Below are 15,597 nucleotides of genomic sequence, written 5' to 3' on the forward strand. Positions count from 1 at the left end.
GAGAGGAGCAGCTGCATCTTCGCGGCCTGCAGGCTGAAGACGCCCTCACGCCGTTGTCTCTCAGGGCTGCTGTGGTCAAGATGGACTTCAGTTTAGACCGGGTCAAAGTCAAGACCATGTGGGCACTGACAAGATCCCATTGTAAAAGGGAACCACCATTATTCACATTATTCACTACGATAAACAGTCATATATTCAACACTGTAACTGGAAAACAGAAGTCATACATAGTGCAGCGTTTTTCCTACAACTTGTTACTGTTGTTGCTCAAAAACCGTGGTTACACAAACCGACTCGCTTCAGAATTAGAATCTGATCAGTTCAGTCTGATAACGTTTGGAAATTCTAATAGAGCCAGACTCAAGCATGCAGCAAGGCGGGAATGTCGCCATAGGTACAAACTCCCTCGACTGTGAAGTGCAGAGAGATTTACCTGCTGGTGAGGAGGTCAAACAAGTGTCTGGAGCTCACAAAGACACCCCCCCCCCCCCCCCCATGCATCTCTTCTTTGTGACTCCAGAACCCAGGGAGAGCCAGCCATGTATATTTAGCTTGAAGCTAATGGAAGCTGACTGCTAACAATAAAGCAAAACTGTCCCAAAAAAAAAAAAAAAAAATCTGTTTGTAGTCTTTTTGATTTAGTTGACAACAAACTATAAAACCCCTCTGGTTCTGTGCCACCGTGAACCAGTGTTCAGTTGAATGTACCAGCTTGTCACATCCCCCCACTGGAGCGGTTGCGTAGTTTGTTTTTATCTCAAACCAAAGCGTCATTTATCACTGAGCATGAAAAAGTATCTATGCATTTATTAAAAAAGAAGTGATACTTCATGGAGCAGAATGAGAACTGGTGTGTTCAGTGAGGACTTGAATTCTCTTTCATTTAAACAGAAATACGATGCACTCTTGCTTTAATATCCTTTATCAAATTCCCTTCATGTCTCCGCTACAAATACTAACAACTCTGGACAACTGCAGCTATCGGTGCAGGCATCCAACCTGGGGCTCCAGTTCTAGTATTGAAGTGATTCTATATTTAGGTGCATATTTGTTACCAAATTCAGTTTAGAGTTCTGTACATGACAGTACTTTTAGTAGAAGAAGTGGCAGGAGTGAATTCTTCAGGAGAGCAGCACTAACACAGATTTGTTCTGACTCAGTGAGGGTTCACACTCACAACACGACAGGTGCGAGTCAAAACAGGAATGATAACCAGAAAAAAAGACTTTCTGGTGACCAGAGTTTTCCTTTCCAGCCCTTTGCTCTCTTTTGCCCCCATCCAACCTCCTCTTTCAGCTCCCGAGCCTGGATTTCTTCTCTCAGTGCTTCTCTCTCTTGTGTAATCTTCAGAAAACTACAGGAGAAATGCAGTGAGGCTCCCACACTTCCACTTTCTCTTTCTTGCACCGACGTGCCTTTTTTATTTGCACAGTTGACTGCAGAGTTTAGTGACTGTTTACTAAAATGCCGATGAGTTTCCCCGACCCTGCAGCGGCTATTTGGCTGTTTAGTAATCCAACTTCATAATTGAAGGGTTTTGCTGAATCTATTTCTTCAGCTTCATTATTGGGAAACAAACATATTATTTGTAAAATCAAGTTCATAGTTATGAGCCCATTTTGTTTCATTACAGTCGTTTGAGGCTAGACCAGGTCGAATGTTTGATCTCATCTTTCAAATATGCTCTAATTGTAGCCTCTAAATCTTTCCTACTTCTTCTACCTTCACATGCTCTTATAAGGGAACGTTCTTATTGCATTTTCTGTAATCTTTGCTTCGTTTTTGTAAAGCTAATCTCCCGCTTCTCTCCTTTCTTTTTCATAACTTTGGGTAAATCTCCCATAAACCTCCTGGCATGTTCTATCAGATATTACTTTTCATGCCTTTCAGATTTTGGTCTGGGCTGGGGATTTTTTTTTTTTTTTTTTTTTTTTTTTTAGCTTCACAGCATTTTCTCATTTTCCCTCAGTAGAGAGGTTGTGGAGGGAGGTCTGGTCGGTGGACATGTTTGTTTCTGGAGCCCAGCTGAAGGGGCAGAGCTGGCAGACACTGACACAAACAGATTCATCAACAGGCGGGTGGGAGCCGGCGTTTCCCCCCAGCAGTCAGATAAATGGTAGGAGGATGTAGAGCCCACGGCCCACCAGCAGCACCCGCAATCTGGAAATGGAGTTAGCTGATGGATAGAGAAGTCTGTCGCCCCTCTCAGCTCAGTCGCCCACCTCTGCATCGTCCTTCATTTGTCTTTGTTATCGCCCGCTTCCTCCTGTGTGCAGCCACAGGACGGCTGTTTGTAAAAGTCACTGCCGGTGTCATAAGTCGGCCTGTTTTTTTTGAGGGGGGGGGGGGGACTGAAGAGCTGTGACATCGAATGTGTGATGTTCGTAATCTGTTGCTGCATTCCCACCTGATTGTAATCTGCACAGACTATAAAACACAGATTAAAAAATGAATATGACATAATATGCTCTCACTTTTCAACGCAATTGAACCGTTCTTGAATAATTATCATTTAAATGTGACCATTTTTGAATAATGATCGTTTAAATTAGACTCATAAAGATCTTGCGGTACTAAAACCTAAAACTTTTACGGATGCAGTTGTGACAGCAGCGTTGAGGAATATAGCTATCACTCATTAACCTAAAAAGAATTTATAAAGATGTAGTAGAAACACTTCAAATTTGTTTCATGGTCACTGTTACATGTAGTGTTATTAAGCTCAAAAAGTTGACTAAATTAACTTATTTGTATTTAGTAAACTTTTTTTTTTTTTTTTAAAGAACCTTGGATTTTTTTTCATTTATCATTTTAAAACGACACCCTGAGTTTAATTTTGGCGAAGCCTCGATAGTATGTTTCAGTTTTGGCCCTCCAGGAGAACACGTTTGGACACTCCTGCTAATAAAGTCACATATTCTCCTCCTCTCTGTCCTCTGTCTCTATGCTCACATACTCATCACCTCCCACCCTTTCAGAGACTATAACAGTTTGTTTTTTGCACCCAAGCAGGTGTCCTTGGATTCCAATTCCTCCATGAACTCCAACACGCCGCTGGTCAGGATTGCCCGTCTGTCGTCCAGCGATGGGCCAATGCTGGCTAACGTCTCGGAGCTGGAACTGCCCTCCGACCCGAAATGGGAGTTCCCTCGAACACGGTAAGATAGAAGAAAATCGATTCACTGTCACAGGGAAGTTGTCTGTTTTCATTCAGTCGAGCATCGCATATCAGAATTGGCTGACGCTGCTGTCCTTGTACCTTGATGTGCTGTGAAAACATGTCAGCCATCAGTGCATCAAGGTTATCATGACACCCATGCACTAAACTTGGCAATCAAATCAGTTACATTCAGAATGCGTGTCAGCTCTACAATCCAAGCTCTGGCATGAGCCCTCTCTTGTTTCAGGCTGACGTTGGGGAAGCCTCTGGGCGAGGGCTGCTTCGGGCAGGTGGTGATGGCCGAGGCCATCGGTATTGACAAGGAGAAGCCCAACAAGCCGCTCACTGTCGCTGTGAAAATGCTGAAAGGTTAGTGATTGTTGCACCTCCGGCAGTTAACGCTCAGCCTTGACAGACGTCCTGTTGAAATCAGCAGTATTGTGGCTTTCTATTGTTTCTTTGTGCTTTCTCATTTACTTTACAAGTATAATCTTTATTCTTTTATCCAGACTTTATCTGAACTCAGGCCTTTGTCCGTCTTTGCCTCTGTCCTCCTCACTAGTGATCACTTGGTCTGACTTTGGTCTTTTGTCTCAGATGACGCAACAGATAAAGATTTGTCAGATCTGGTGTCCGAGATGGAGATGATGAAGATGATCGGAAAACACAAAAACATAATCAACCTGCTGGGAGCCTGCACACAGGACGGTGGGTTGGCGATGCAGCTCACAGGAGGACATCATCAGCAGGGAAGCGGAGTTGCACATTCGAAAGTGACTCGCTGCTCTGTGTTGTCTGCAGGGCCACTGTATGTCCTGGTGGAATACGCCTCCAAAGGCAACCTGAGGGAGTACCTGCGGGCGCGTCGACCACCAGGCATGGACTACTCCTTTGACACCTGTAAAATTCCAGACGAGCAGCTTACCTTCAAAGACCTGGTGTCCTGTGCCTACCAGGTGGCCCGAGGCATGGAGTACCTGGCCTCGCAGAAGGTCAGCTGATATCTCATGAGTGTTCATCAGTGTAGTTTGATCTGCAATTTGAAGTATTGTGTCATAAAAGGTTAATGGAAAGCGCAAAAGAATAAAAACAACTTTGCAGGAGGGTTTAATCCTCACTTGAGGGTTTTTGTTTTTTTCCTACTCACGCTGAATATGAGTAATTTTGCAAGAACGAGAGATGGAAACTCTAGTTTTTGTGTAAGGATCGACAGTGAATCTTTACTCTCGGCTCTGACCAGCTTTTTCTGCCACTGACATCTTCACGGATAATCCCAACTTTGCCCTCATTTCCAGACGGCAGCAACATGTCAGATACTCGCTAGTACGTTAAAACAAATACAAAGTGTCTAACTGAAGTAACTCCTCAAGACTCCTCATTTTTGCTTGAAGATGAATCGGGAACCTGAATCTGTTACTCTGCTACAGCCACAACATCTCCTACACCACCATCCTCTGGCAGCAAACACACCTGATGTGCATATCATTTTTTATGACAAATCCACAGTCCACTTAAAGTTTGCTAGGTAATTAATTCAAAGCACAACTCTTGTTCAGCTTGGATGAGTAGCTAGTAGCTCGCCAGGTTCCTCCTTAGATGAGCCCAAAGTAGCACTTTTCAGAAATATTGGAGTTCAGGAAAAGTAACATTTGACTTTGTTTTTTTGTTTTTTTCTTTGAAGAGCTGGATTGAATAAGGAACATGTTGGGAGCATGCTGTTTGCCCGTGTTTGATGTGTTTGCACGTCTTCCCTCAGTGTATCCACAGAGATCTGGCAGCCAGAAATGTTCTTGTCACAGAGGACAACGTGATGAAGATCGCTGACTTTGGTCTGGCCAGAGATGTGCACAACATAGACTACTACAAGAAGACCACAAATGTGAGTTGAGTTTCTGTTTGTGTTAACTTGCTTGAGGAATGTTGTTGACTGCAGCATTGGATGTTTGCTAACCAAACCATGGAATTATATATATAATATATCTCCTACCATCCTTGAGTTCAGTAAGGTCACAGATGGAGAGTAGATAGAACACCTGCTGTCACTAAATAACTCCAAAGTAGTTAAATATCAGTGTGTGTGTGTGTGTGTGTGTGTGGGTGATTCCTGATGAGCTGGACAGGTCAGGATGACTTAGTTTTTCCTCTCATCCAGTTATTACCAAGAGTCAAGACTCAAAAGAGACCGGCAGCTGTGCTAAAAGTGATTCTTGATCCAAAAAATGTTTCTTTTTTAACCTTTCAGAAATTCATCACTTCTTTGTGTGCAGAAAGAGCCAGACACTTATTAGCTCCAAGTCCGTAGCTGCCAAAAACTGACCAAATATCAGTTTACAAACTCTGAAGCAGGCTCATCCACTACAATCCTCGTCTTCTTTATTCAGACGTGCGCTCAGTTATTAATAAACACTTTGATTTGAGCTAAGACAACCTTACTGGATTCATCCCTACTGTCAACAAGCTCTGTTGAGGGTGAGTGAGTTGGCTCAGACAAATCCACCAGCTGGTCGCACTGTCGCCGAAAGTTTTTAGCTCAAATCAAAGTGATTGTTGATTACAGAGCACACGATTGGATTAAAAAGATGTGGATTATACTTGGCAATGTTTATGAGCGTTTGTAAACTGACATTTACAGGACAATTTGCCATTGTTACTAGTTTGTGGCTGTGTGGCTCCATTAACCTCAAGCTAAATATACATGACCGGCTCCTTCTGCGTTCTGTAGTCACAACGAAGTAACGCAGGAGGGAAAAACATCTCAGTGAGCTTAAGAAACCTTCTGTATTTGTGAGCACATGAAAAGAAAAATATACTTTTTGGTTGATGTATCACTTAAAGAGAGGAGTTTGTGGTAGAGATGGCGCCATCGTGGACGCCACTGTACAAACACCATGTTCTTTGAAAGCTGCAAGCTGAAGTTCAAGGTTGAAGTCTGTGTGTTTGGTCTCCGGTTCCGTCTGCTCTGTACAGAATGGTTCTGCTGACCTTAGCAATACTGATGTGTCTCTGTTTTCGCAGGGTCGTCTGCCCGTGAAATGGATGGCTCCGGAGGCTCTGTTTGACCGGGTCTATACGCATCAGAGCGACGTGTGAGTTTCCACAAACCAACTGTCACATGCCAACTGTCCGCTCATGTGGAGCTGCTGTTCACCGGTGGAATCCGGGTGTTGAAATATCGTGACTAAGCGTGTTAGCATCAAAAGCAACGTTGTGCGTGTGAATATGGAATCACGGCGTTCCCTCCAGAATATGTCCCGCTTGCTGTCATCTGTGCTCGCTTCATGGTCCTGAGCTCCTCCTGTATCAGCAGCGCTGCATTCCTCGCTGCGTTTGTTCCTTAATCTCCCATCACAACATCCCAGATAGACATGGTGCCTCAACATCTTACCGTTGTTTTATCAGCCTAAATCCAATCCACTCGCCAACAGAAGGAGATAAGAGGGTCAGTGGATTTATCACAAGGGCTCCCTCAGGGTGTTTTTCCAGAATTCAAAGGAATCAGAGCGGCAGGGACAAGCTCTCCTTTTACGACCTCTGATTGCTGCCATGTTTGCTCCGATCAGCAGAAGAAAGGCCAGTTTAGGCAAAGAGGTCACAAAGTCAGTCTGTCTTGTAGTAGCTGTTCTCCCCCAAACCTCCTGGCCCCCCTGCCAGCTGCAGCCAGACGCTGTGTCCCCAGCACAGCCATCCAAGCCAAACACGGGCCCCTGTCAACACTGGCTCGCCGAGTGATTACACCAGACTGGGAACGGGCCGAGTGGAGAATCAGCCTGCTCTGTTATTTCAGCAGGTCTGGATTACAGAGTCAATCCTCCCGCCAACCCTCCACCTCCCTTATACAGTAGTCACTCTGCAGTCAGTTTACTCTCACACACCCCAGGGGACTAAGTCTTTTGACCTGCGATGCTTTTTCATGAAACGTTACGCTGAAACAGATGGGGAACAATTAAAACACATATGTCAAACACATACAAGCAAACAGCCAGAGAGGAGCTGCAGCAGCCCACGCAGTTGTAACTGTCACCACGGCTCGCGCACTACGTCTCTCACATGTTGCACAAACATTTACAGCTCAGAGCAGAACTGGCAGAAAAAAACACTCATATTCAACTATCATATCCATCATTTCTCCCTTTTTTAACTCATCAACCCTGGTTATTCAATGCCAGATGTATGATATTTTTATTTTTTCCCCCTCTATTAATGTGATGGCGGTGCTGATTTGTTAGAGAGCTTCAGGGTGCTTTCACATCCCAGCATTCAGTCTGTTTTATTCAGTGTGGTTCAACCACTGGTGCGGTTGGTTTAGGTACTTGTGAAAGCAGTAATGGTACTCTGCTGCAGACCAAAACAACCGGTCTGAGACCACCTCTCACAAAGTCCGTTTCTGAGAGAACTCTTGTGCACTTCAGTGGCAGAGAGAGCGCAATCCGACCCAGCGGCTGGAAGCAAACCAAAGCACAGAGGATCATGGGCATTACAGCATTTTATATTATTATTATTATTATTATTACTTAGATCTTACGTACATTGCCTACTTTTGGTCAGTCAGGTTTGGAGACCCAGCACCCCCCTGTGAGCTAGGACCTGGTGACAGCAGTGGTTACAAACAGGCAGAAACATCAGAACTGACCTGGTCAGTTGGTGGGTGGCCAAATGAGCCAAATGAGCCAAATGAGCAACTTGTGTTTGCTGTTCCCCAAATTTCTCCCCGCTCATATCATCTAATAGAGACATAAACTGCATATTTGGCCATGAGCAGTGGAGGTTCTCCAGCTGATACGTTGTGGTGAGATGTTTTAATAGCATATCTGCAGTATTCGAACTAAAGATGGAAACTGTTTGTTAGGTGCAATAACAAGACTCGCGTAACTAGAAACAGACTTGTAGTTTTAGGGTAGTTGTAGTTCGAGTCTATTCTGATCTTCTACGTGAAGTTTCAGAGGCTTGTCAAGAATCAGTCTGAACTTTGGGATTGATGCCCCATAAAACAGGTCGGAGTATTTGTCAGGTTCTTCCTCTCGCGTGCAGAGTGTCTAAATGACGATGGCCTTCATTCTCATTCTCAGACTGTCACCACTGTTTACTGCTTGATTACTTCCTCCAATTAGCCACCAAATAGCTTGTTAATGCTAATCTCTGACAGCGAGCAGTGAGTGTAAACGAGCTGAGTCTCGGCTCTGTTCCCTGCACGTTCTGCTGATTCCTGCAGTCCTCCGTTCTGACCCTGAAGACCTGCTTCCAGAGCACAGCCGTGATAAGCGCTATCTAAAGGCCTGTTTTAGACTTCTCTCCAGTCGCTGGTTGCTAAGTTTCATCCTTATTTCTTTATTCTCTCTGAGCGTTTGGGTGCTGGACTCGCCGGCCGAGCCAGTAGCGGCTGTTTTCGACCCTTTCGACCGGAGCATGGATAATTAGATTAGGCCCGCTGAGCGCCGCAGCGAGAGGAGGGGTCTGATTGTGATTCACTGGATGAACAGGCGAACAATAGTACACTGGGTTAATAGACTGGCCATTATCTCATTACCTCCCCTCATTTCTTAGCCATTTAGGAATAATGCAGCAGTTCAGTGGAGCTGCTGCCACTGAGAAAGAAAGAAGTATAGATGATGGCTCCACCCGCAGCTGGCCTGCAACTGTAGATACTGTATAATGTGTCCTCTATTCATGTTTTGTGCTCACTTTGGACGAGGGCTTGTAGGTGTTTTGGAAACACTACGGCACTCAAGATACATTATAGGCCGCGTTCACACAAATAAGCAGATAAATTGCAAAGTGTTGTTCTCCTGCCAACAGATTTCTTTCCACACTTTTGATTTGTTGTGAAAAAGCTGCAAAACAGAGACGAGACTCTTTTATTCAACATGTGCTGGCCTCTCGAGCTAGCAAGGACCAGCTGAAGTATTATTTTGTGTATATAATTTAGTATTGTGTCTCCGGTGTGCTATTTTACTGCTTTGTTGGCTAAATTATGTATTTCAGTCAATGCAGCTCTGGATCATTGATTTGTTGCCTCAGCTAATAATTTCCTAAAGACATCATTGTCTCCATTGCTAGTTTTAAAGCTACAGTGCAGCGTTTTCTGTCGACACGCGTTAGGTTGAGGGCTCCTCCCATGGAAGATTTGCTGTGAGTGTCTCACATCCCCTGTGAAACATCACGATCAGAACTTGGTACATTTGGTCTGATAAGATAGGGGAGCTGCATGATCATTCATCCACGTTCAAGTTAGCAGAAGGCTAACCAGAGGTAGCTTCCTCTCAGCAAAACGTGACTCCCCACACTGTGTAGTGACATCACTCCAGGACCCATAAAAGATGCTAAACTCAATAATCAGCAAGATTCTTCTCACACACAAATATCATGACGTGCTGCTTGTTTCAGTGTTCCTTCATTTTTTTCATGACGACAGAAGGTGGTGTGACTGACAGAGTCGTCTTCATTGAATGGGAGACGATGCTGCTGACACACATTTACGTTCAGCTCAGTTTGGCGTTGTAAATCTCTCTGTTTCTAACTTCAGCTGTGCCGCTTGGTGTCGAACAGCTCTCACTCTTCCCTGAGAGGACAGTGTCCTGTCTAACCCTGTACAGACCTCGTCGTCTTCTGTTCAACTAAGCAGCATCTTCCATTCCTGTGTGTTTCTTATGTATTTCAGTCTTCACTTGTATCATTTCTGGCCCGAGGGACTCGTTTTTGATTACAACTAGTATTGACTGACTGTCTCAGACTATAAGAATGTCAAGTACACTTCTAAATTGAGTCCAGCAAACATTATTGAAGATCAATATTTCTTCAACCAGATTGATCGCTTTATCTGAGAAGATTTTTTTCAGCCTTGACGGCTTCAGGCCACTGCTGTTCGACCTCTAATCTGTATCCGTTGTGTGTGTCTGTGTGTGTCTGTGTGCGTGTGTTCAGGTGGTCCTACGGTGTGTTATTGTGGGAGATCTTCACCCTGGGGGGCTCACCGTACCCAGGAATCCCAGTAGAAGAACTCTTTAAGCTACTGAAGGAGGGACATCGGATGGACAAACCTGCTAACTGCACCCATGAACTGTAGGTGTTCACGTGGCCTCCATCCACCTGCCCATGTCCTTTGTTATCCACAACCCTTGATTGATTGTTATAGGACATACAGAAACCTACATACATGCATTAATCTTGAAGTCCACCTTAAACAATGAACATTACCACTGTGCCTTCATGCACAATGGTGAATTGATCCCTCAATGTTAACGTGCTTGTTGCTAATGAAGATGCATCGAATGAGCGGAGACCGTCACCAACCTGCTCCAGACCAAAAGGACCAGAAAGCAACATTTGTCGTAACCTCACAGTAAAGCTCATGAGAGCCGCGTGTGTTTCAGGTACATGATCATGAGGGAGTGCTGGCACGCCGTCCCGTCTCAGAGGCCCACCTTCCGGCAGCTGGTAGAAGATCACGACCGGGTTTTATCTATGACCTCAACCGATGTGAGTCTCTACTGCTCTCTCATGAGACGATGCACGTTCAAGCTTCAAAGCCTTGACTTTCCAAGTGGAGGTAGATAATGGGGCTAAGCTACAAGGTAAAATCTGAGAGCTCAGAGGAAGGTGATTCTTTCAGTCGAAGAAAAAATAAGACTGAGAGTGAAAACCAGGTTTTATGCCCCCCCCCCAAAAAAAGACTGAATGCTGTGAGAACCAGCCAGAGCAGAAAGCTACCACACAAAGTCAAGCACCTGTGAATTTTGTCCTGCTGATCCTCAAGTTGATTTGTAATTTTGAGGAAATGTTAATTATCAAATCATTATTTTAGTTTTCATTGAAAAACCCATTAAAGCAATACAAGTATAACTTTCATGTGTGTAGAAGATGATCTGGATCTCCGCCGTACCACAACATTTAATTTTTGACACACAATTAGCAATGCTAGCAAACACTGCACCATCCTGTGATTTAAAAAATGGCAGTTGGCCTTACCGCCGTTAATTTGATGATTTGTGCAGCTCAAATCGACTCAGTCACTCGCCACTCTGCTCGCTGCCGTTACTGATCGTTCCAAACTATAGTGTGATGTCGTTTATGGGGAGCAATGCAGCCGTTGAAGCCCTGCAGCAGACATTTATCGTGTGATGCGAGATCGCTGCACAGTCAATAGACCGTCCCATGATTTGGACTTGGAATATCGAGTCAAAGTTTGTCAGTTATTGTACAGGACAAAGACAAGATTCAGGATTCCTTTTATTGTCATGCGCAACGACATCAGAGATGAAGAGCAGAAGGAAATGAATAAGCAGACATGGAGATAGAGACCTCAGTGAATAAGCAGATAAAGAGTAACTGGCTCTTGCACAGGTGTGGTTATTGCACATTTATGTTGAATTGCACACACATCAGATAAATTTGCATTTATGTGTAGAAATGTTCAGGTTGTATGTGCAGTGTTGTGCTCCTGAGAATAGATTCAGCTGGCCTCATTTCTTCCTCTCACCTTAACTTATTGTACTTTGGCATGAGAGGGAGCTGTGTGAGTGTCAGAGTCGCCAAACACTGGTATCACCAGGAAGCACACAGCACGCGTGAGTGTGTGGAGCCCCTGGCTGCTCCGTGTGTAATAACTATGATTAGTCCTCCAAAATGTCTTGAGGGAAATGAACAGGAGTCAAAAGCTTTCAGAGCTTTGGGGAACGCAGGGTTGCAGCTTTCGTTTTTATGTAAAATATTTGTGAATGCGGTAAATTCTCTCGAATCACTAATCTGTCCTTTGGACTTTGACTTTACCACAGAGGTTTGTCTGTAACCCTCCCACCCCAGAATAACCTCTGACCTCTCATGTGACAGGAGTACCTGGACCTGTCGGTGCCCTTCGAGCAGTACTCGCCCACCTGTCAGGACTCCAACAGCACCTGCTCCTCAGGAGACGACTCTGTGTTCGCCCACGACCCACTGCCTGACGAGCCCTGTCTTCCCAAACAGCTTCCCAGTAACGGGGTGATTAGGACATAAAACCTGAGTAGGGGGGTGGGACGTCAACCCCCCACCCTCCAGCTTGTGACATATAATCACCTCTCAGTGACTCCTCAAGATATGGAAACTCAGCATGCAATACTTCCACAGTGCTTCAGCTCCACGATTGGTCTTAAACTCCTGGTCGTAATCCTCTTTGACTGAGCTTTCCTCCTCCTCCTCCTCCTCCTCCTCCTCCTCCTCCTCCTCCTCATCCACAAGAGACTCTTGAAACATTGAAGGATTATTTTTTTTTGCCATTGAACCATATTTGTGTTCCTCTTTTCAGAAATGAAATTATATTTTTGTACTCGGGCCAGTCTTTTCTTACAGACAATCTGTGGGGGGAAAAAACCATTCCGTGCCTTCTGGGATACAAAAAAAATAAATAAAAAAATCCTCCCAAGACTGAAAATTTGTCAAACAAAGATACACAAGGAGGAAATGAAGAAATGAAGGGCATTTGTCAGCGACTGGATGGCGATTCATGTCAACGCGGATCTCTGAGATGCTGATGAAAGACTGGGAGAAGATACCTGCAGAATATTGGGACTGGTTCTACCGAAGCGATTGGAATTCATGGAAAACCGAGAGGATCACAAGAACACAATATCTTTGTTTTTAGCATCCCGAAAAAAGCAGTTGTGCCATTGCCGTGGAACAGATTCCTCGTCAGATGTGAGGCGAAGCGTCAGGGCTGTTCAGTCAGTAAAGTTCGGAGTTGTTTTTTTGTTTTTTTTAAATGTATCTAGAAAATGATTTATTGTAAATATATAAATGCAAATATGTACCATATTGCCATGTGCTTATAAGACAAAAAACAACATTTTTTAAAGTATTGTTTGAGGATCGAAGCATTGCAATCTAGAAGACACTGTCATGAACGTGTAAAACATTTAATCATTTAAAGTGATACGGAAAAGGTTTATTTGAATAATTAACATGTATATTTGTAAAGATATTTATAGACTTAATATGTGGTTCTTAAGTTTGAAAGGTCTAGTTTAGGATTTTAGTACTGTACGCAAAGATTTTATTTCAATTTTTGTAACTTATTTTACAACAGAACTGCAAAGTTATTTTCACAACTGGCAGACTTCTCTGGTTTTTCATCATTTTTGTTTGTTTACAGTTTTTATAAGAATGTATGACAGACAGGAAGATGATGAGCTTTTTTTCTTTTTTCTTTTTTGTTTTATTTCCTTTGGATAGTGCGATTCAACCGCCAGAGGGTAACTGATGAACGGAAGACTCCTGCTTTTGCTTAGTTTACGTTCTGGTTTTGAAAAGTTTGCAATATCAAAGCAACGATTAACTCTTGCTGGGCAAGAAATAGCAGCGCTTCACCGTACGAACCAGAGAGGCCTTCTAGTACAACAGAAGTACTTAAAGACCATTTAAAAGATCTTCAAACAACCAGCTGTCAATCATACAGGAAGCCTTGGGAGAAGCTGGTCAGCTTGTTCCAAGGAAAAATGTCCCGCCGATTCGCTGAGATTGTGTTTTACTTCATTTTCCCTCCAGCTGGTGCACATATAAAGATATTACTGGTAAAAATGGTGCTTTCAAAAACATACAATCCAGTGGAAGCGTCCACTGGAATATATTTTCCTCAACAAAAAGAAAAATAGCTTTTTTTCATTCAAATTCAAATCCAGATGAATCTTCTGAATGCTCTAAAAATCCTGGACTGCTTTAGAAATCACCAGAGAACACGCGCCAACGCTCCGTGAGCAGCTGGAACGCGGGGATGTTCCAACCTGTGAGATGGGAGGAGCGCGGCGAGTTCTAGTCTAAGAAACGGAGCAGATTCTCGGGGGGCGGCCATATTGCCTGGATCGCCCTTATCACTGACGTTTAGAAAGTCACCTTCCAGATGCTGAATGCACCATTATCCTTCACAAAAACGTGAGAAAATTCTGAGAACGAAATTCAAAACAAAGTCAGTTGTCGGTGGACGTTTCCCTCAGGCAGCTTCTTCAGAAGAGTTGGAACTCTCAAGAGAAGGGACAACAGGGTCGATGCCAGCAACTGTCGCGTGGCATTGATGTGCCTTTGAGCAAGACTCTCGACATCTGTACACACATGCATAATTCTGAAGCCAGAAACGTAAAGCTGTTGTGTCCTTTAGTGCTTGATTGTCACTACAACAGCTGCCCAGACGCTTGAGATTTCATCGTTGCTTTTTAGTGTTAAAACTGAAATGAAGGCAGGCTGCGCGACGTACAAGGAGCCCAGCGAAAAGACAAAATATATATATAGAATATATGAATATGTATCAGTTACTTAGAGGAGACTCTGAAGTCTGTGGTGGATCCGTCTTCTTAGAAAAGTGCTAAATTAGTCTTAAAAGTCTACTTCACTGAGTTCTCGAGATCCCGGAACCAAATATCGTGCGATGGGTGGGGGGGGGGGGGCACAGGGATTTCCAAGTAGATACATTTTTAATGCAGTGGTCTCTCTAGCAGACCCCCCCCCCCCCAAAAAAAAAGGTTGAAAAGAGTCTTGCGAAGCCACGAAAGGGAACATTCAAGTGGCATTGAAGGGTTGGCGATTCACTTGCTGCTAGATGAAAACGGCGGTAACGCTTGACTTTGCAACGGCCTTCCTCCAGTGTGGCTGAACTGATGTACAGAAAAATATCCCAAGACTGAAATCTCCCCTAAAGCACTTAAACGTGTGAATGTTTGTATTTAATGGTGTCTTGATGCTGGGAGTACTTTTTGTTCCACACGAGGACACAGAAGCAAGGCCTTTGTAAAGTGAAGTCTTGCACAGGTGGAATGCTGTTCTATTTCTGTTCTCATTCATTTTGGCCCATGAAGTGCCTCGAGAAAACTTAGCAAACAAAAGGAGATGAATCGATTCAAACGTTTTGAATGTATAATTGCAAAAAAAAAGAAGAAGAAGAAAAAAAAGGCCATTTAGATAAGAGTTCTCACTAGAGGCAGGTTATCGAAAGCCCAAACCTGAGCGAACCAGACGGATAAAAAGGCACTTCAGTAGAGAATAGATGGATCTAAAGAAACAGATGGTGGGTTTTTTATTTATTCTTCCATGCTGTGTAAAAGCTTTCCCTATGGTGAGAGTATTTTTATTCATAGCTACCTGCTTTTCAATGTTTTTCATTAAAGAGCCACATGATGAAGATGATGTAGTCATTTTACTAAACGCTCACACTCCCCCCAAGTTGCTGTTGGCTTACTTTATCCTGGATTTGATTTTATTTTGAAGCCCTCCCTGGCCTTTTCCTGTCTCAGCTTTTTTTTCTTTTTCTTTTTTCCTTTTTTATTAATGCTCTGTCACTTTTAAGATGGATGTGCTGTTTTGTTTCGTTTTTTTTTCTGTCAAGAATTATTGCATGCTCCAAAGTTGCAACCAAGAACTGAAGCTATCACCTTTTCATTCGCCTCCTCAACAAAGCTGAGTCGTGTTGTGGTTCGGCCAAA

The 15,597-nt window shown here is 43.7% G+C and overlaps 1 protein-coding gene across 11 annotated transcripts in view; it reads left to right on the forward strand.

The window, feature by feature from the left end:
- Window positions 1-15,298, forward strand: part of fgfr3 (fibroblast growth factor receptor 3) — an 84,876-nt gene extending 69,578 nt beyond the window's left edge. For 10 of the 11 annotated variants that reach the window (XM_086183520.1, XM_086183525.1, XM_086183521.1 and 7 more), the window contains exons 10-18: window positions 3,010-3,158; window positions 3,408-3,529; window positions 3,758-3,868; window positions 3,962-4,152; window positions 4,917-5,039; window positions 6,176-6,246; window positions 10,079-10,216; window positions 10,528-10,633; window positions 11,984-15,298. In XM_086183520.1, coding sequence (XP_086039646.1) covers window positions 3,010-3,158; window positions 3,408-3,529; window positions 3,758-3,868; window positions 3,962-4,152; window positions 4,917-5,039; window positions 6,176-6,246; window positions 10,079-10,216; window positions 10,528-10,633; window positions 11,984-12,148 — 1,176 coding nt within the window. In that variant the 3' untranslated portion in view covers window positions 12,149-15,298. The remainder of the gene's footprint in view (window positions 1-3,009; window positions 3,159-3,407; window positions 3,530-3,757; window positions 3,869-3,961; window positions 4,153-4,916; window positions 5,040-6,175; window positions 6,247-10,078; window positions 10,217-10,527; window positions 10,634-11,983) is intronic. The other variant, XM_086183517.1, reaches the window with a different exon arrangement.
- The last annotated feature ends 299 nt before the right edge of the window (window positions 15,299-15,597 follow it).

This window comes from Aulostomus chinensis, chromosome 17, assembly GCF_037954235.1.
Source record: "Aulostomus chinensis isolate RoL2024-O1b breed Wild chromosome 17, RoL_Achi_v1.0, whole genome shotgun sequence".
Lineage (NCBI taxonomy): Eukaryota > Metazoa > Chordata > Actinopteri > Syngnathiformes > Aulostomidae > Aulostomus > Aulostomus chinensis.